Genomic DNA, 21577 nt, shown 5'->3' with positions numbered 1-21577 from the left:
GAGACACTGGATGGGCTAAATGTTGATAAAAGTGGATGTATTAGAAAGGCTGATTGCACTTAAAGTTGATAACTGATCTGGGCTGGATTGGGTGAATCTAAAGATGGTGAAATTATGGCGGCATTGATCATTATCTTCCGGTCCTTTGGTATAGAGCTGGAGAATTGCAAGTTTTATTTGCCTGTTCAAAAAAGGGTGTAATGATAAACACAGCAATTACAGGCCAGTCAGTTTAACCTCAATGGTGGAAAAAAATTAAGAAATAATCCAGGACAAAATTAAGTCACTTAGACAAGTGTAGATTAAGTAAGGAGTTCCAGCATGCATTTACAAAGCAAATCATGTATCACCAATTTGATTGAATCTTTTGATGAGGGTAATGTGGTTGATTCATGAATGTGGACTTCTAAAAGGTGTCCGAAAAAGTGCCACATAATAACACAGTCAAAGCCCATGAAATAAAAGGCTCAGTGGCAGCATTGGTATGAAGTTGGATGAGTGGAAACATCTCCCTGCAATGGTGAACAATTGTTTTTCGGATTGCAGGAAGATGACATTGGGGCTCCGCAAGGGCTGGAAGGACTAATAACCTAGACCTGTAGGGCACAATTTCAAAATTTGTAGGTGACACAAAACTTGGAAGTATTGTGAGATTGGTAAACTTCAAGAGGACATATGCTGGTGCATGGCAATTAAATTTAATGCAGCGGTACATTTTGATAAGAACAAGTAGATGCAAAAGGAAATGAAGGGTGCAATTCTCAGAGATGCAGAAACCGAGATATCTGGAGATATATGTACATCATGGAATCCCCATAACTTCCAAGCGCCCCGTCCAGTTACAAGGACACGATTGCTGAATCAAAATTCTGGAATTCCCTACCTAGCACCATTACCACAGTCATGGAGAAGGTACACCATCAGGGCCACTGGACTTGAGGAATAACTGTGGCCTTGCCAGCAAAACCTCAGAATGAATCCTAAGAAAAGTTCTATTTGAAAGTAGACGGTGAGAACATTCATTTCCAAATGCAATTTTACCCTTGCTCAGGAAAGTGGGTAGAAAATCATGGGCTGGTAAGCACAGAAGCAGAAAGTCCAGCCGTAAATGGTGCAAGAGTTGTATTTGCTTGTGCAAGAAGTTTGATGTTTGTGAAAATTAATTTGTTGCTCTGTACAATTACAAAGAAAGAGGAGTAGGCCATTTCCCTATTAAAGCCTGTTTTTCAGTTAGATCAGGACTGAGCTGTGCATCAACTCTATTTACCCTTGCCTAATAATATTTTAATCCCCGTTTTAAATTTAATGTCCATACCTAAAACAGAAGGTTGCGGGTTCAAATCTCAATCTGGAGACTTAAGCACATATCTAGACTAACAAATTGATGCAGTACGGGAGTGTGGTTTTATTTTAGTTGAGGTGTTAAACTGAGTTCTGATTGTCGTCCTCGGGTGGCTGTAAAAGGTCCAAAAAAAGCAGAGTCCGACTCTATGTTCAAGTCATTATTTATCCGTCAACCAATGTCACAAAAACAGATTATCCATTTGTGTATTTAGCACAGGCAAGATGGCCAAATGGCCTCCAGTGCCATATCATTCTCTGATTTCACTGCTGTTGTTGGGACCTTGTGCAAATTGGCTGCTGTGATTCCCTGCATCACAACAGTGACTTCAACTCAAAACTACGCAGTAACAGTTGTAAACCACTTTGAGATGTCCTGAGGTTGTGAAAGACACGAATGAATACAAAGTATTTCCTCCTTTTGCAATTGCACCTTGCTGTAAGTTGCCATTAGATCAAACTGATGCCATAAGGAAATTTAACTATTTAATACATGCTGTTATCTCAACGAAAATGGCCTGAAATTACATTCCATCTTGAGTGTTCAACCTTCTACCTTGAAATGTTATGAAGCATTGTGAAGCATATGTATGGAAGAATCACTTTTTTGAAATTAACCACTTGGGTAAATTATTCCCTGTGTAAATTGTTACTCTTGGTGGTATCAAATTCTTTAAATATGGGTATGTATGAATGCATGATGGCTATTTGTATTCATAATTTCTATTGTGCAGGAAATCTTCGGTCTTGCAGTTGCCCCTCCGACTGCTGTAGCAAGGGAATGCCACCCAGGAAAAAGAGGAGACCTACAGTAGCAGATGATCTGACGGCTAAAAAAAGCAGGCATGATGGGTATGTTCTTACTTTTGTGGAAAGAATGAAAGCTGAATGACCCCAACAATTCTGTATAAAATAGTTGTCAAACCTTTAGACCGCGATTCTCTGCGTTGCGCCCGGCGCCAATCCCGCTATTCCCGGTGAATAATGGGAGATAAATTGGTTCACGGCAGACACTGAACCGATCACTATGCTCCAGACCTGTGGTGCCTGGTGCAATCTGGTGGAAGTGATCCAGATCAGCATATTTAAGTGAGTCTTAAAATTCATTTAAACATGCGCAGCCCAGTCGAGTCGGAGTCTCTCGGCTCCCGGGATTCACCGGTGCAGCATGAGGCCGGCCTCCATCAATGGAGACGAGATGCGAAAAGCACGCCAGGGGGCTCAGAGGCCATTGGTGCACCGGGTGGTTGGGGACAGGGCGAGGCAGTGCCAACATACCATGCTGGCAGTGTAGGAAGGTTGTGGGGCTTAAGAGGACCATGGCCATAAAAGCCATCGGTGGGGGAGGTTGTAAATGGGGGGGGGAAATAAATGGTGGAGGCATGAAAGAGGAGTTATGTAGGGTAAGGGAGGGACCAGAAGTGGTTGCATCGGTGTGGCTGAGGCGGGGGAGAGGGATGCCGATAGGGTGGGGAGATCCTCCAGCGATCTCTTAGCAGGGAATACTCACTTGGGAGGGGAATGCGCAGTGCTCTGATGAAGGTGAGGATGGATGGGGTGAGGTTGGGTGTGCCTGTATGGTGTGACAGTGTGGTGACGCAGACATTTAGCGTATGGAAAGGGGGGCTGGGGGGGTGGCTGCCCCTCCAGGGGTTGAGGGTAGGGGGTACTGCCTGTGGGGCATCACTATGTCCATGGATGGGGGTTGTGGGACACCTTCAACTTAACTTTGAGTTCTGGGCATCTCTCAGGAGCTGGTCTTGCCAGCATCTTTAGTTCCCCACTCCAGAAAAAGTGTGGTATTTTTCAGTGAAAATCTCCCCAAGCTCCAAAAAACAAATTGATGTGGGTGCATTGCAATCTGGATCGTGCCCATACGCTCGGTGGAAATTGCCCTGTGATTCCTGCCCAAAATGACACTTGGTGCATGCCTGCCCGGTGACCAGAAATTCCCGCCCGAGGTCAACGAACCTTTAGATGATCCCCATCCTGTCCGTGGCAATCTTGCGGCGAGCACGGCCGAAAAATCCAGCCCTTAGTAATTGTTTTGGGAGAATTTCGGCCTTAGTCATCTCAAAAATTAATAATTATTGGTGGGGGTGGGTGGAAAGTCACTCAGAAAATATCTTTCCCTCATGCTCCTTAAATTTTGTCACTCGGTCCTATTAAATTTAAATTAGTCATATTAGCTTTATTGGTTGATTCTGATCGAGATACAATATCTTACAATCTAGCTCTAATTAAAATCTTTCCAGGCAGTTGCATGAAAATAATTTCCCTGCTTTGTCATAAATCATGGAGAGATGGCAGTTAAATGTTTTTCCACTCTGAAACATATAAAGCAAAGAATTGTCTGCCATCAAATAAACTGGACAGTAGAGGCAAGTGGAAAGAATTGAACCTCAATAGGTTGCTTCAATTACATCAGGGTGATGTGAGCACCCAGTTAACCCCAGAAGACTAATTTCTTCATGTTACAGTCTCATGGGGTGATTGATCCTTTATTACAATTCAAGAGTGTATTAAAGTAGAGAAGCATGTGAATAATCAGTCATTATGCTTTGAGTGTTTCTTTTTTCCTCAAAAGAGAACATGCATTTGCTACTCAAATGAAGAAGCGCAAGACTGGGTTCAAGCATAAGAATGCCTTGCCTTAAACTAAAGTAGAAGTATACTAACTTCTCCTCCTTTATGGACTACAGAAGTCTTTTTTTAAATTGCAATTTAAATTTCATCTTTCTTAAAGAAATCCTTACTTAATGAAAATTATTCTGTTTTAATTTGTCCTGATTGGTAAAGGTCAATTGTGTACTGCTTTTTCTTTGTGGAAAAGCAACTCTGTATTTTGTATATTCTGGGATGGAAAATTATTTTCCCTGGTCATCGGTAGAACATATTGAACGCTCATTTATCCTTTTGCTAGATTGTGGTAATTTTACTTGCTTTCATTAGTCCTAAACATTTCAAAAGATTCACTTTTTATTTGAAAAAGAGAGGATCTATCAAACATTGCGGAACTTGGTTGGAGCTTTTTAACATAAATATTAATAGGGCTATAGCATAAGGTGCCAGGAAAGATGTTGAAGCAAACATGTAAATACATTCCAGGAGGTTGGATGCATTTCCAGGAAATGATTGAGTGATAATTCGGTGAGTCAACTTCTATCAAATGGACAGGCTTGTTGGCTCTAATAATTATTTTCCTGTTCTTAAATATTTTTGTTCCTCCCAAGTGTCATTGCTTGTTTTTATTTGGAACAATTGATGATGAGGGCTTGTGCTGAAGATACTGCCTTTGGCACCACCATCAAATTTACCCGAGTCTTGTCTGAAAACACCATCAAAGCTTGAGGAAATAAATCATCCATTTTATTCTTGCTTTTGTGCCATTAACGGAACCAACTGAAAGCTGAAGTCTGGGCTTCCAGCTAATAACTCTGTCATCCATTCGAGATACTTTCAGTTCTTTTTTTATTTTAAAGTTAACTATATCCTAAACATTGTGGTTTTGAGTGTTCTTTTATTCGGATAATGGTCATTACAGACCAATTTTGAATGAAGGATCACTTCAGCAGCTGTGCGTTGTAAACCAGCATTGAATACTTAGGACAAAGCCTTTGCGGCTTTCTGCAGTCTGACTGAAAAGTTTCATATTTGCATTTGTACATGCACTTGTCGTTTGAGTCCTCATTACTTTATGGGCTACCTTTGGGTGCGATGGTCAAGTACCTAGAAATTCCCATCAGAAATTTTTTGTTTATAAAGCAGGACTTAATTCAAACCTGTGCAGGCATTCAATTTCAGCCAGCAGTTTCACAACATCAAGATTTAGTTCTTGATGCCCTATGGTACAATCCTTTATTCACTGTTTGACAAAGCAGATTGTAGGATTTCATATGACCAAGAACATTTGCTTTCATGTTTTTCTACAGACTTATGAATACTGATTGAAGAGTGAATGTCTTGATTGATCCAGGCTGAAGAATGAATGAATGATATGCAGTGGGGATGCCACTTTGTGCCTCCGTTCCAAAGGGTTAAGGACTACAGTGCTTAATCTACAGAAACAAAATATTAGGTTTTCCTCTTGCATTTACCTTCTTGTCTTTATCACTTGCTTCAGCTCTGAATACATTCCACTGATAAGTGTAACAATCTAGTACTTTTAGACACTTCCATTTTACATTGGACTTCTATATGATAACTTCCGCTGGCTTAGGTTGCTTTAGTAACTTCAACAAAATTATAAATTTAAAGATGCATTTGCTACCTTTTTATAATTGGCTATCTGACCCTTCAAAGCTTTTCAACCATCTGCAAGGCACAAGTCAGGAGTGTGATGCAAGACTTGCCTCTCCCCTATATAGGTACAACTGCAACAATGATCAAGAAGAAGAAGCTTGGAAGCGTCCAGGATGGAGCAGTTCATTGGATTGGTGCCCCTGCTACTGGGCACTCCCGCTAACATCGGTACACTGGTGACAGTATGTACTATCTACACAATTCACTGCAGCAACATTATCAAGATTACCTCTTCAGCACTTCTCATGTGGTCTTAAACACAAAGAAGAATAAGAGCAGCAACTCCTTATATATTACTACAATAAGGAATCATAGAAATATGTGAATGTGCTTCAGTGGTGTGAAAAACAACGTGAGGAATGCCAGCAGATATGCTATAACTGAAGGCATGGTTGAAGAGGTATGTTTTCAGGATGCTTTTGAAGATTTTGAGGGATATCTTATTGAAGCAGATTAGGACAAACGTTTATAGTGTGGGACCAAGACAGCTGAAAGGTCTACCACTGAAGATTTGAGGGAAGAGGCACAAAAAATAGCTAGTGTCAGAAGAAGTGGGTGGGGTTCATGGTGTGGATGCTGGAATAGTAGTGATTAACTGGGACAATGCCATAGAAATATGTTGCTACGGCACAAGGACTTTTGGATGATTTGTAAAGAGTCAATAAAGGTAGTATAGTCTAGAGTTAATTAGGAAATTGACCAGACAAAGGTTAAAGTTTATGTAGGGCCTGAAGACCACTCTGCATGATCAAATTTGAATTCTGTCAAGTAAATAAGTTGGATAGCATGATGGGCAAACATTGGTTGTTGAAATGTTAGGCCAAATGGCTTTTCCTCTATTTTGTATTACGTTTCCCTTAGGATGGTGCTTCTGGGATCATTTTTTGGAGTTTAGTGTCTTTTGACTCTATTGCAGAGGTATTATCCTAGTTGGATAATGGTTCCTGGGTCTACAACAGATAGCTTTGTCCTTAGTAGTGAAACATGATTCCTGCTCTGAAAACCTATCACATTTAAAGGCATATACTTCCAAATGTTATGGTTACTGTGGCAAGTCAGGTAAGTAGTATCAGATAAGAAACTATTTACATTGCATTTTCACACTAACAACAAATTTAAGATTATCTGGCTCGCAGTGTGGCTCCCTTAATTTTGCTAGAAGCTACATATAGACCTGCAAGTGAAAGGAACATGTCCAGCGTCTTTTTGATTTAAACAAAAGCTTGGGAAACATTCTCCATGGCAATGCAGTAACCAGTCTGAGTCAACGCTATCTAATCTGCACCCGTTTCTCATGCAGTATGAATTGTTGCTGCCTTTGAAATTCGGCATTCTTGCTTTTGTATTGATGAGTGCCAGACAGAAATCATTGACGGCATGTCTCTTGTTTTAGCAATATATTTAGTCCAATCTTTCATATTGTCTTTTCTACAGAACCATGTACAAGAAACAAGACTCAAATAGGATGAAGCCTGAAGAGGAAGGGTTCTCCACCAAGCGATGCTTAGAATGGTTCTATGAATATGCAGGTGTGTTTAAATGCTCAAGTTCAATACTAACTAATGGACATACCCCTAAGATGGTGCTTCTCAAATTGGAGTTCATGGATTCCTGAAGGTCCCTAGAGACTTTCCAGGATTTCCAATAAATAATTTCTAGCAGGTGAGAGAGCAAACGCATGGGGTAAGGGAAGGATTTTATAAATTAATGTTAGTTTTAGTCCCACACTAATAACTGATTAGATGTCCACTCTCAAAGCTCCCAGATATCCTGCTGCCTTCACCATCATGGGTGCCTTGGCTGCTATGGTTTTTACTGGTGAGTCTGATATTTGTTTTTGTGGGAAGGGTGAGGAGGTTGGAGGCCAGCTACTGCTGTGATACTAGGGTGCATTTAATTTGGACTTGAGCAGTGAGCAAGTGCAATTATAATGTTGAATGATATAGAGTATTTCCAGCATTTTCTGTTTTGGTAGTCTCTATTGGCCTGATTCTTGTATTTGTGGAAAAGCTTGTCAGGTTTTTCTTTACTTGAACCTTCTACCATGTTGCAGTAATGTCAGTTCCTTGCTTAGTTAAATAACATTTAGAAACTGGGCTGGTTTTGCACAAGTGTCTAAAGATTCCTAAGAGTGCTACTCAAGTAGAATTGGTGTTAAGGAAGCTATTGTTTTTAAAATTGAGATATGTTCTGCTTTGAGCCTGTTAAACATTTAACTATGGTGTGACCCATTACTACTGATTTGGCCATGAGCTATTTGTATTTTATGTGATCCATGAATTGCTTGTGTTTGTAATTAACAGGCAATCTTTAACCACGTTAAAAGCAGCCCAGTTGGCATGCACTAGAATATTACTGAAGTCACATTTATGCTTTATCACTACTGTTTCATCACTTCCATATCTGTGAAATTGCTAAACTATTTTTTTAAATTAAAAAAGCATTTCGTGCAGCAATTTTCCATTGGGAGTATTAAATAGTATTATGATGAAGGAGCTGTGCTCCAAAAGCTAGTGATTCGAAACAAACCTGTTGGACTTTAACCTGGTGTTGTAAGACTGCTTACTATGATATAGATTGGAGTTTGTGAACGCTGATCCATTTGGAGAGGATCCTTCAACCAAAAATGTTTGAGAACCACTGCCCTAAAAGTTACTTGGTGTGTTGTTTATAAAAATTATTTCACGGGATTGAGAAGATGGTAGTGGACCGCTGCAGCCCACGTGGTGTAGGAACACCCATAATGTTGTTGGGGAGTTCCAGCATTTTGACCTCGCAACAATGAAGGAGCTATGATTATAATTCCAAGTCAGGATGGTGTGTGGCTTGGAGGGGAACTTGCAAGTGATGATATTGCCATGTATCTGCTGCCCTTTTTGCTTCTAGGTGTTAGAGATCACCGATTTAGAACAAGAAAGGGGACAAATATGAGAAGGGGTGCAGTCAATGTAGGACCGAGGGTGTTTTATCTAAATGTGCGCAGCATACGAAACAAGGTAAATGAGCTTATTATGCACATTGAAATTGGCTGGTACAATGTGGAATCATAGATGTGGCTGCAAGGGGACCAGGGCTGGGATCTAAATATCCAAGGATGCGTGTTTGATCAAAAGGACAGGCGGATGGGCAGAGGGGCAGGGTTGCATTGTTAGTAAGTAATTAAATTAAATCGATAGCAAGAAGCTGGCATAGAATCTGTGAGGGTAGAGTTTTTAAAAAAAAAAAATAATTTTTATTAAGATTTTCACAAAATATAAACAACAACACAATATTAACAAAACAACCATGGTAAAAATCCAAGAACAACACTCACTCAACTACAAAAGCAACTGAAAAAAAAAGCAAAGAACAAAAAGGAAGGAGATAACACCTGCCACATCCCACAAACCCATGTACACAGTTCTCCCTCCCACTGAACCAAACCCCCCCGCCCTCCGGTTGCTGCTGCTGCCGGCCTATTTCCCTACCGTTCCGCCAGGAAGTCCAGGAAAGGCTGCCACTGCCTAAAGAACCCTTGTACTGATCCCCTCAGGGCAAATTTCACCTTATCCAATTTGATATCATTGATCCAGGCCTCCACGCTTGGGGGCCTCGCATCCTTCCACTGAAGAAGAATCCTCCGCCGGGCTACTAGGGACGCAAAGGCCAGGACACCGGCCTCTTTCGCCTCCTGCACTCCCGGCTCCACTGCAACCCCAAAAATTACGAGTCCCCAGCCTGGCTTGACCCTGGATCCCACCATGCTCGACACCGTCCTTGCTACCCCCTTCCAAAACTCCCCCAGTGCTGGGCACGCCCAAAACATATGGGCATGGTTCGCTGGGCACCCCGAGCACCTAGCACACCTGTCTTTGCCCCCGAAAAACCTACTCATCCTCGTCCCAGTCATGTGGGCCCTATGCAGCACCTTGAACTGTATGAAGCTAAGCCTCGCACAGGAAGAGGAGCTGTGAGGGTAGAGTTGAGGAATCGCAAAGGAAAAAAGACCCTGATGGGAGTTATGTGCAAGTCCCCGAGCAGTAGTCAGGATGTGGGGCAGAAAATAAATCAGGAGATGGAAAAGGTCTATAAGAAAGGCAATATTACAATAATCATGAGGGACTTCAATATGCTGGGCTGGTTTAGCACAGTGGGCTAAAAAGCTGGCTTGTAATGCAGAACAAGGCCAGTAGCGTGGGTTCAATTCCTGCACCGACCTCTAGGCAACTAGGGGCTTTTCACAGTAACTTCATTGCAGCCTACTTGGGACAATAAGCGATTGTTATATTGTATGCAGGGGGACTGGGAAAATCAGGTTGGTAGCGGATCCCAAGGAAAGGAATTTATGGAATGTGCAATCGTTTTTTGGAGAAGCTTGTGGTAGAGCTCACAAGGGAACACGCAATTCTGGATTTGGTGATGTGTATTGAGCAGGCCTGATTAGGGAACTTGAGGTGAACGAACCCTGAGGGGGCAGTGAACACAATATGATAGAATTTACCCTGCAGTTTGAAAGAAAGAAGTTGGAATCCGATATAACAGGATTATAATTGAATAAAGGTAATTGCAAAGACCTGAGGGAGGAGCTGTCGAGAGTTGATTGGAAGTGGAGCCTAGCAGGGAAGACCGTGGAATAGCAATGGCAGGGGTTTTTGGATGTTATTCGGGAGGCGCAACAGAAATTCATCGCAAGGAGGAGGAAACATGCTAAGGAGAGGACGAGGTATCCATGGCTGACGAGTGAAGTCGGGAACAGCATAAAAGCAAAAGCATACAAAGTGTCGAACATTAGTGGGAAGCCAGAGGAATGGAAGCCTGTAAGTGTCACGAGTTTGGCTGTTTGCTTTCCCCTGAGAAGTCATTCCCATAAACAGTATCCAAAGCGGCATTTGGTTTGCAGGGAATGGCAACAGGAAATTCCTGCACTCCCTGCTTAGCTCTCTTGCTTTGCCTGATGGTCACCCATTCCCTTCTTGCCTGTGGAGTCTGAGCATGCAGTGTGGCCACCCCTCTATATGTGCTATCCACAATACAGTCAGCCTCGCCGATGTTCCACAGTGTCCCCAGCTGCTTCTCCAGCTCTGAAACTCGTGCTTCCAGATGCTGCAGCTGGAGACACTTCCTGCACACATGGTGGTCCTGAGAACTGGAAACTTTCCTGGTTGCCTGCGTGGAGCAGGAAGAGCAGACCATGGTTTGGAGCTCTGCTGACGTCTTGCTCATTAAATTAAATTAATCCTTTTAACATAAAATAATATTAACAAGTATAAACTAATATTAACTAGGGTCCCTTCTTCACTGCTCCTTGTTATTGTAGAATATATAAATATACTCACCCAATCAGCTTTTTTGATTTCCTGCTTCCGTTTTCATCCTCCAAACTTGGTTCCCTAACTATTATCTTTTTCAGTAATTTTAGTTTCCACTATTTAAGCACAGTCCCTAATATCAGTTACTCAGTCCCTAATACTGGTTACTCACCAATCAATCAGCTTACCGCTTTCCTTTGATGTCACTTCCAGCACTGCCTTCAAATCCAGCATGCTTCTTGAATAGCAAAAAAGCTGACGGTGCTTTCTGCTGCCTGAAGATGAACTTGATTGGAACATTGCTTTAGGCTGGGGACAGATGTGTCAGCAGGATAGAGAATCTTAAGTGGTTGGCTACTGGAAATTTGGGGTCATGCTTTGGTCTGAACAGTTTTCTACATAACGATCACCCAATCTGCATTTGGTCTCATTTGACAGCTTCATTTAGGATTATAACTCCATGATTGTGTTTTAGAGGCTAAAGGGAAATGGTGTACTAGTGAAAACGGATCACACAATTCGGGTTGCTCAATCACATTTTTTATCTAAATTTCTTAAATTCTGGTAACTTTGTATACATATCATTGGAGGCCAGTGGTTGTCATTGGTTGTTTGTGAATTTGTACGTACTTTTTTTCTGACTTAGGCTCAAAAAGTGGGCAACCCCGATCTGTTTTTACGAGGACACCATTTCTCTTTAGCTACTTGTTCCGCCTCAACAATATACTAGTTTAGCATCGGGCCTGATTCGTGCACTTTTACTCCAATGTTACCTTCATATGTCTTCAAAAATGTTGCTATAGCTATTCACAGGCTGCACGGTGACACAGTGGTTAGCACTGCTGTCTCACAGCGCCAGGGACCTGGGTTTGATACCAACCTTGGGTGACTGTCTGTATGAAGATTGTATGTTCTCCCGGTGTCTGTGTGTGTTTCCTCCGGGTGTTCTGGTTTCCTCCCACAGTCCAAAGATGTGCAGGTTAGATAGATTGGCCATGCTAAAATGCCCATTAGTGCCCAACGGTTAGGTGGGATTAGGAGGATAGGGCGGGGGAGTGGGCTTAGGTAGGATGCTCTTTTAAAGGGTCGGTGTGCAGTCTCAGTGGGCCGAATGGCCTCCTTCTGCACTGTAGGAATCCTATGATCAGTAGCTTCTTGGCTGTCTTAACTTGAAAAGCATGCTTCCAGCCTTTGCAAATCCAATTCTTACCCATTAGCATTGATTTGTTGATGTATATCTTGCTATAATAATAGGTAACATGAGGGACCTGGGACCTGTCCTTGTATTCGACATTCCACTCATCTGTCCACATGTTTCTAACACCTCTCCAGATTAAGCTTTCAATTGAACTATGCTTTCAGTAAGTCACTGAATTGGCTCTCTTGTGTGCCTCTGCCCCTGATTCAACAGTTCCATAACATAACACCATGTGTGTCCATGACCTGGATGATGATGAGTCTTCTGACTCATTCCCAGTCAGTAATGGAGTCAAATAAGGTTCTGTGCTTGCTCCCATCCTCGTCACCATTTTTTTCTCCACCATGTTGCCTGATGTCTTTCATGGTGATTTTGGCATTAAAATTAGATACCGCATGGATGGGAGGCTACTAAATCTCAGACAGCTCTGGCAAAGACCAAGATCTCCAAGGACAAACATGGTGATGAACTCTTTGCTGATGACTGTGCACTGGCTGCTGGTTCAGAGCTGGACATGCAGCATAGTGTTCTCTGATGCATGCAACAACTTCAACCGTATGATCATAAAGAAAACTAAAATAATGCACCAGACTGCTCCAGTAAAGCCCCATCTTTTGTCCATTCTTTCGATTCATGACCAGAGACTGTCAGCAATGGATAGGTTCACTTATCACGGCAGCACACTCTCTTAATCTGTCTATATTGATGAACAGTAAGAAGTCTTAGAAAACCAGGTTAAAGTCCAACAGGTTTGTTTCGAAATCACTAGCTTTCGGACCACAGCTCCTTCCTCAGGTGATTCTCAGGAGACCTCCGCACCTTTGGGGCGACCCAGCGCCGGAGTGGTTCACGCCACTCCATCACGCCGGGACCCCCCCGCCCCGCCGGGTAGGGGAGAATCCTGGCCCTGATGTTCCACACCCTCATCACTATCCTCTTCCATAAGTCTGAACCCCTCAGCGCAATGGCCAAGGGCTCAATCGCCAACGCAAACAGAAGGGGGGCATGGGCCATCCCTGCCTCATTCCCCAAAATAGTGAAAAGTATCCCGATTTCATATCGTTGTCCATACACATGCTGTTAGATTGTTGTATCACAATTTCACCTGTGCCACAAACTTTGGCCCAATTCCAAATTTCTCCAACACCGCAAACCGATAACTCCACTCAAACGCCTTCTTCACATCTGATGCCACCACCACCTCCAGCTCCCTTCCATCTGCCGAAGAAAGCACCATATTCAGCAGCCATCGGACATTTGACGACAGCTGCCTGCCCTTGACAAAATCGCTTTGGACTCTTGAGTTGAGTTGATATTAAAACTCCTGAGAGAAGCTCGTGCTGAATCATTGCACCTGACAATCAAATAAAAAATGGTGCAGCCTCCTTCTAAAGCAAGTGAGGAAATCTCCACCCACATCCAAAATGCAATCATCCGCTGTATCCTGCCCCATTTGCAGCAGAACGTTCTAGGCACAGTTTGGCCGTGGTAGTCACTTATATACCCACTGGAACCCTACCAAAAACCCCAGATGATCAGCATTATCATCTTCGTCTCAGAAGGACGAACAATTTACAACCAAACTATCTGCCACCATATCAATGCACGTGTTGATGTGCTGTTGATTTGTTGCCACTTGAACAAAAATATGACAGCTGAGTGATTGCTGCTGTACATCCAAATCTCCTTTGCTTGAGGGCTTTGAATTGACCCAAGATTGTGGATTTTACTCTTGTACTGTTGCTATGTTCCTTTACAACTCATCAGTTCTCTCTCCCCTGCTTTGGCCCTTGCTCAGCAAGCAGTGCAAGTGCAATATGACCATTCTTTTGGCAATTAAAGCATTTGGCATTTCTGTTAGGCATGCCTGTGCTGTGTGGTCAGTTAAACCTCTATCATCAACACTCCCTAGATCAGGTCTTCCCGCTTTAGACTTTGCACAAGCCTTCCGACACTGGGTGGAAGCTATATTAGTCACTGGCATGGGATTAAATTACCATGCAGGTGGATGGTAAAAGCAATCCTTGAACGCAAGATTTGAACGTAAGATTTTGTGAGTATAGTAACTTCGACTGATTATTTTCGTCCATCAATCCATACAGACATCTGTCTCAATGTATGACCTAAGAATTACCAACGTTTTTGGTACACTCTCTATAACTAACAGAAAACATTAGATTCAGGATAAATAGGTAATTTTCAGGTTGGTAAACTAACTAGTTGAATGCCACAGAACAATGCTGGGGCCTGAATTATTTATGATCTATATTAATGACTTGGATGAAGGAACCAACTGCATTGTAACCATATTTGCTGACGATATGAAGAATGTGAAAAAGCAAGTTATGAGGAGGCTACAAAGAGTCTGCAAAGGGAATTAAATAGGTTAAGGAGTGGGCAGAAATTTGGCAGATGAAGTATTTTGTGGGTTGTCCATTTCTGATCGGAAGAATAGAAAATCAGTAATATTTAATTGGAGATTAACTGCAGAATGCTGCAGTACAGAGGAACCTGGGTATCCTTGTACATGAATCACAAAGTCAGAATTCAGGAAGGCAAATGGAATGTGACAATAAGCGATTATTATTAAGATTGGCCTTTTGCAACCAGGATGGAGTATAAAAATAGAAAATTATTGCTACAGCTATACAGGGTATTGGTGAGACCATACCGAGAGTACTCTGTGCAGTTTTGATCACCTTAAGGGGGGACATATTTGCAATGGAGGCAGTTCAGAGAAGATTTACTTGACTGGTTCCTGGGATTGAAAGGGTTACCTTATGAAGAAAAGCTCAGTAGGTTGGGCCAATTCTCATGAAGTTTAGAATAATGAAGTTTAGAATAATGGCCTACTCCTATTTTTTTATGTTTTTATCTCGGTATGTAATTAGGAGCTACCTTATTTTGTTCACCATCGTGGTCTCTGCTGTATTTTGTTGCAGAAGCTTTTTCACTTTACAAGCTCCTCTCAATATCTAACAGACTTCGAGACAGACACTGGGATGACCAAATCACATGTTTAATGATATCGTAACACACTGGACACACTCGCAACATATGCATCTGCAATGCACTTATTTTTTTAAGTCAAAAACTCCTGGCCTTGTAAAAATAGTAAGTTTCTGAAAAATGTCATGTATGTAGCTAAGTGAGGGCAGCACGGTGGCCTAGTGGTTAGCACAATCGCCTCACGGCGCTGAGGTCCCAGGTTCGATCCCGGCTCTGGGTCACTGTCCGTGTGGAGTTTGCACATTCTCCCCGTGTCTGCGTGGGTTTCGCCCCCACAACCCAAAAATGTGCAGAGTAGGTGTATTGGCCACGCTAAATTGCCCCTTAATTGGAAAAAATAATTGGGTAATCTAAATTTTAAAAAAAAAGAAAAAAATGTATGTAGCTAAGTGTAAGTTTGGCCCAGCAATCAATAGTCTAACACTAGTCTTCTATAACATACTTTGTCCTTTTGTTACTAAATCCAAATGGTCCATATGTCCATCCTTGGCTTGTTGCAATGCTCCCGTGATGTCCAGTGCAAGCTGGAGAAGCAGCAACTCATCTTCCGATTGGGCATGTTGCAGCCCTCAGGACTTAATGTTGAGTTTGACAGCTTTAGATTATGACCTTTCTCCTCCATCTTAAACACCTTTTAAAAAAAATATCCCACACAAGTATTGTCTAGATGCAACCCTGCCTTCCTCTCCCACACCAGGCTATCTGTCTTTTTATTTTTAAATTTGCTAATTTTTGTTACAATCTCCCACAGCTACACTTCAATATCTAACACATTCCCTCCCTTCAGTTCTGATGAAGAGCCAAAAGAACTTGAAACGTTAACTCTGCTTTCTCTCTTTACAGATGCTGCCAGACCTGCTGAGTTTGTCCAGCAGACTCTTCTTGTTTCAGATTCCAGCATTGCAGTATTTTGCTCATCAAAATATCTAAGTACTTTGCTATGTTGCAGGTAGTGATGATGTTATAGGCCCTGAAGACATGGAGAAATTCTGTGAAGACATTGGAGTTGAACCTGAAAATGTAAGTACTTTTGGGGGGGGGGGGGGGGGGGGGGGGGGGGGGGGGGGGGGGGATGTGTGTATACTTTAGCACTTCCCATCTTTGTGATCTCTGGAGATAGATGGAACTGTGTTTTGGCAATCACGTTTCAGCACTTTGGGCAATGAACGTGAACCTTCGATGGTCACAGTCTATGGCATTAGATCTACAACTGATACTGTACCTGCCTCGAAGGCAAAACAGTCCATGCAAATAGTTACAAATCTGCTCCACGAAAGTGAACATGTCTCCACTGTGATCTGGAAATGGGCCTTGTTTCTCCTGACTGGCTATAAAATTAATTTATTATTTCATGCAGTGTAGGTGTTGCTGGTAAGGCCAGCATTTGTTGCCCATTCCAGGTACCCTTGAACTGAGTGGCTTGCTGGGCTATTTAAGAGGGTAATTAAGAGCCAGCCACATTGCTGTGGGCCTGGAGTCACATGTAGACCAGACCATGTAAGGACGGCACATTTTCTTCCCTGAAGGAAAGGAAGGAGTAATGTGACGAGGAAGTATTCAATGAATGGTATGGCACTGGGAAGTTCCGATTAGGCAGGCTGGTGAGGAGTTTTTCATGTATCGGTGCAGACTCGATGGGCCAAAGGGCCTCTTCAGTGCTGTATTATTCTGTGAAGGACATTACTGAACCAGATGGGTTTTTACGACAATGGTTGATAGTTTCATGGTCACCATTACTTAGACTGGCTTTCAATTCCCGATATTGTTAATTAAATTTGCTGCCATGGCAGGATTTTAATCCATGTTCCTAGAGCATCATTCTGGGCTTCTGGATTATTCAGCCAATGACATTACTAGTACACCATCATCTTCCGGTGTGGCTAACAAGGTGTCCTTGCCGATCAATTGTTCAAAATAGGATAAATCTTGTGCAGGAAAGCTGCATCTTTAGATGGGTACTCCCGAAATATACCTGGCACAAATATTGGAGCAATTAAACAGTCCCTATAATAGCAGATAGTTATTATGTTTGTGTTTGTCTTTCTTTGCCCACTGCAGCCATAGAATAACATTGAGATAACAAGATGCAAACAGACTGTTCAATTTAAACAGTTTTTGAAAAAAACAACTAAGTACCCAATTCTCTTTTTTTTCCAATTAAGGGGCAGTTTAGTGTGACTAATCCACCTACCCTGCACATCTTTGGGTTATTGGGGTAAGAACCACGCAAACACTGGGAGAATGTGCAAACCCCACATGGACGGTTACCCGGCGCTGGGATTGAACCCGGATTCTCAGCACTGTGAGGCAGCAGTGCTAACCACTGTGCCACAGTGCCACCCCTAATTAAAACAGTTAATGTTTATCCTCCACGTGGGTAATAGTCCTAACCTTAGATGCTAGTTACTCATGTAATTGTATTAAGTCTATTATAATTGTAGAATGGATGTTCCAAGAGGCTAAAACAATTTGAGAATGTTGAAGTGTGACCTAACAACAGTAAACTAATAGAGTTGGCTATCTACTTTTTTCTCCACCAATCTTTCCCTTCCAAGCCCTGCCGCCTCACCCCGTTAAATTACCTTTACAATCAAACAGTTTTTAAAAACACTTAAATTGGAAAAGAATCCTAAACCTAATTGTTTATTAGTACTGATTTTTAGTCAATAACGTTATTGCGGGCTTCGTGTGGGGGGGGGGTCAAGTCCCCGCAAGTGAGGAGGGTAATGCTTGAGCGGAGCCGGGGAGAGGGTGGGCTGGCGCTGCTGAACTTCAGCAATTATTACTGGGTGGCTAACATAGCCATGATTAGGAAGTGGCTGGTGTCGGGGGGGGGGGGGCATGGGTGCGTATGGAGGCGGCTTCTCAGAAGGGCACCAGTCTGAGGGCGTTGGTAACTGCGCCTCTGCCGTTCCCACCAGCCCCGTGGTGGTGGCAGCCCGGAGAGTCTGGGGGCAATGGAGGAGATATGCGGGGGGCAGTGGCAGCATCGGTCTGGTCCCCAATCTGCGATAATCACCGGTTTGCTCGGGGAGTATGTATAGGGGGTTCCGAATATGGCGGAGAGCGGGGAATGAGAGGATGGGGGACTTGTTTATAGAGGGGAGCTTCCCGAGTATGAGGGCACTGGAGGAGAAGTTTGCATTGGTGAGTGGGAAAGAATTTCAATATATGCAGGTACGGCACTTTCTGCGTAGGTAAGTATCAACATTCCCACTCCTGCCGCTAAGGGGGATTCAGGACAGGGTAGTTTCCAGAGGATGGGTAGTAGAGGGGAACGTCTCTGACATTTACATGGAACTTATGGGGTCAGAGGAGACGCAGACTGAGGAGCTGAAGCAAAAGTGAGAGGAAGAACTGGGGGAAGAGATAGAGGAGGGCCTTTGGGCGGACGCGTTGAGTAGGGTCAATGGGACTGCAACCTGTGCCAGGCTCAACCTGATTAAATTCAAGGTTGTTCACCAGGCTCACATGACTGGCCCAGATGAGCAGATTCTTTGGGGTGGAAGACGGGCGTGCAAAATGTGCGGGAGGGCCTGCGAACCATGTCCACATGTTCTGGACATGTCCAAAGCTTAGGGGATTTTGGCAGGGGTTTGCTGAGGTCATGTTCAAGGTATTAAAAACGAGGGTGGCAATGAGTCCAGAGGTGGCGATTTTTCGGTGTGTCGCAAGATCTGTAAATCCAGGAGGAGAAAGAGACAGACATTCTTGCCTTTGCTTCTCTGTTAGCCCGGAGACGGATACTATTAGCTTGGAGCGACTCCAAGCCCCAAAGCCGGAGACCTGGCTATTGGACATGGCTAGCTTTCTCTATTCAGAGAAAATCAAGTTTGCCTTGAGAGGGTCACTGTTATGGTTCGCTTGGAGGTGGCAACCGTTAATTAATGGTGGGACCTGTTGGGGAAGGAGGTGGTATTTGCACTGTGTTTATATTCTCATGTACATTGTTTATATCGCTGCGAAAAAATACCTCAATAAAATGTTTATTAAAAAAAAAAGTACTGATTTTTAGAATGTCTCTTGCTAGTGAAATTTTAATTGGTCTTTTTCCTGGACACACTCCTTCACCCTGAGAAACCTATACAAAGTTAACAGCTCCTGACCTTTTAGATTAAAATATTCCTGCAAAAATTAAGGGGCAATTCAGCTTGGCCAATCCAACGACCCTGCAGATCGTTGGGTTTTGCGGGTGAGACCCACACAGAACTATTTTCAGAATACAGTGGATTGACATTGTCCTCTTATTTTCTATAATACTAATTCTAAAGTGTCTACAAATTCCCCAACCAATAGGTAGCACTCCAATCTCAATCAACATGATACTTAGATTTTTCCATCTTTTTGAAAGCGGATTCAATTAGAATGCAACAGTATTAGAAGTGCTCTTGTTGGAAGTTCAGAGCTCTTCGCATTTATAAAACCATTAATTCAGAAAATGCTTGTTCATTTTATGGTGATAAATGAAAGGAATAGAAGGATTGATTGCAAAATACCTTAAAGGGATATTTTTTCTCTTCAGCTAATGACTTGGGCTAAGCTACTGCATGGAAATGTTCTCATAATTATTGTATGCGATCTGATACCTGAAGTGGATATCAAACTTCATTTAAATAATAAAGTTATTAAATAATTCTTTGGATTCTGATTGCAGAGCAGCCATTTTAAAACAAGAATCTGTACTCTTACACCACTATTGATCTCTTGTACTTATTTTAGGTGGTGATGTTGGTGCTAGCCTGGAAGCTGGATGCCCAGAGTATGGGTTATTTCACTCTACAAGAATGGTTGAAGGGAATGACCTTATTACAGTATGAAATGCTTCTGGATTAATTTACTTTTATTTTTACATAGTTGCCAGTTAACTTTAAGGTTATGCTTTATGTCATTGGTTAAGATTGATAAGTGTTTAATGCTTTAATGGCTATACCTGTAGTTAAATTTTAAGATTGCATAAAATTCAACTACACCTCTTTGGAGTAACTTTTCATGTTGAGTTGCTACATCAAGAAAAAGATTAAAGGGTGGCACAGTGGCATAGTGGTTAGCACTGCTGCCTCACGGCACTGAGGACCCAGGTTTGATGCCAGTCCCGGGTCACTGCGTGTGGAGTTTGTATTCTCCCCGTGTCTGCGTGGGTCTCACCCCCACAACCCAAAGATGTGCAGGATAGTTGGATTGGCCAAGCTAAATTGCCCCTTTATGGGAAAGAAAAGAATTGGGCACTCTATATTCTTTTAAAAATAAAAAAATTTAATACAAGTAAGACTGTTTAAATTTATCATGTTTGCTACATTGCTAGATTCTCGAGTTGGAAGGGGGTCAAATCCGAGATGTGTTTGGGCAGCATCTCATTCAATTTCTAGTGGGTATTGGCTTACAACACAAAATTAGTACTAATCCAGCTGTAATTGGCAACCTCATTCCGAAACTAAAGGATGGATGTGTGGGAAATGAGGGAAAGACACTGCCCTTCTGCAGCTGAAGCATGTTGCTGAAATTGAGCAAACTATACTTTGAACCTGGATCCTTGACCTAAGAGCACTTGTTACCAATATTGGCTGCCTAAACTGAAAAGAGTTAAATTCTCTAGCCATCAAATCCCTTATGTAAAGTGAGCACAATGTTTATAAACATTCTCCAAACATAGGAGCTGGCTATTTAGCTCCTTGGGCCTGTTCTGCCATTCAGTGAGTTCATGACTGACCTGCAATCTAATTCCTATTTACCAACCTTTGCCCAATATCCTTTAATATCTTTGGTTAACTAAAATCTATGAATCTCCAATTTAAAATTTGCAATCGATTGCCATTGGTGGGAGAGCGTTGAAAACGTACTGCCACCGCACGTAGGAGAGTTTCCTAAATTCACTCTTTTAGTATGGCTTAAATAAGCAGTGGCCAATAGTTTTGAATCTCCCAACCAGCAGAAATGGTCCTTGCGGGTAGCATAGGGGCCTCACGGTAGCATGGTGGTTAGCATCAATGCTTCACAGCTCCAGGGTCCCAGGTTCGATTCCCGGCTGGGTCACTGTCTGTGTGGAGTCTGCACGTCCTCCCCGTGTGTGCGTGGGTTTCCCCCGGGTGCTCCGGTTTCCTCCCACAGTCCAAAGATGTGCGGGTTAGGTGGATTGGCCATGCTAAATTGCCCATAGTGTAAGGTTAATGGGGGGATTGTTGGGTTACGGGTATACGGGTTACGTGGGTTTAAGTAGGGTGATCATTGCTCGGCACAGCATAGAGGGCCAAAGGGCCTGTTCTGTGCTGTACTGTTCTATGTTCTGCCCCTACTCCACTCTTGGCATCTTCCCCTCTCCATACCCCACTTCTTGGCGGGGTGGGGAGGATGTCAGTGGCATGATGTCATCCTGAATCCCCTCGCCCTTTCCAGCACATCGTAGATTCATAGACTCCTTACAGTGCAGAAGAAGGTCGTTTGA

At 42.8% G+C, this 21577-nt stretch overlaps 1 protein-coding gene across 1 annotated transcript in view; it reads left to right on the top strand.

The window, feature by feature from the left end:
• dcun1d4 (DCN1, defective in cullin neddylation 1, domain containing 4 (S. cerevisiae)) overlaps positions 1–21577 on the top strand; it is a 126850-nt gene that overhangs the window by 67015 nt on the left and 38258 nt on the right. Inside the window, 4 exon segments of the mRNA XM_038791200.1 lie at positions 2076–2193; positions 7078–7172; positions 16088–16158; positions 19858–19949. Of these exon segments, the coding sequence (XP_038647128.1) occupies positions 2076–2193; positions 7078–7172; positions 16088–16158; positions 19858–19949 (376 nt within the window).

The sequence above is a fragment of the Scyliorhinus canicula genome, chromosome 3, assembly GCF_902713615.1.
Source record: "Scyliorhinus canicula chromosome 3, sScyCan1.1, whole genome shotgun sequence".
NCBI lineage: Eukaryota > Metazoa > Chordata > Chondrichthyes > Carcharhiniformes > Scyliorhinidae > Scyliorhinus > Scyliorhinus canicula.
The sequence above is the reverse complement of the archived record's forward strand: the minus strand, read 5'-3'. Positions and strand labels throughout refer to the sequence as shown.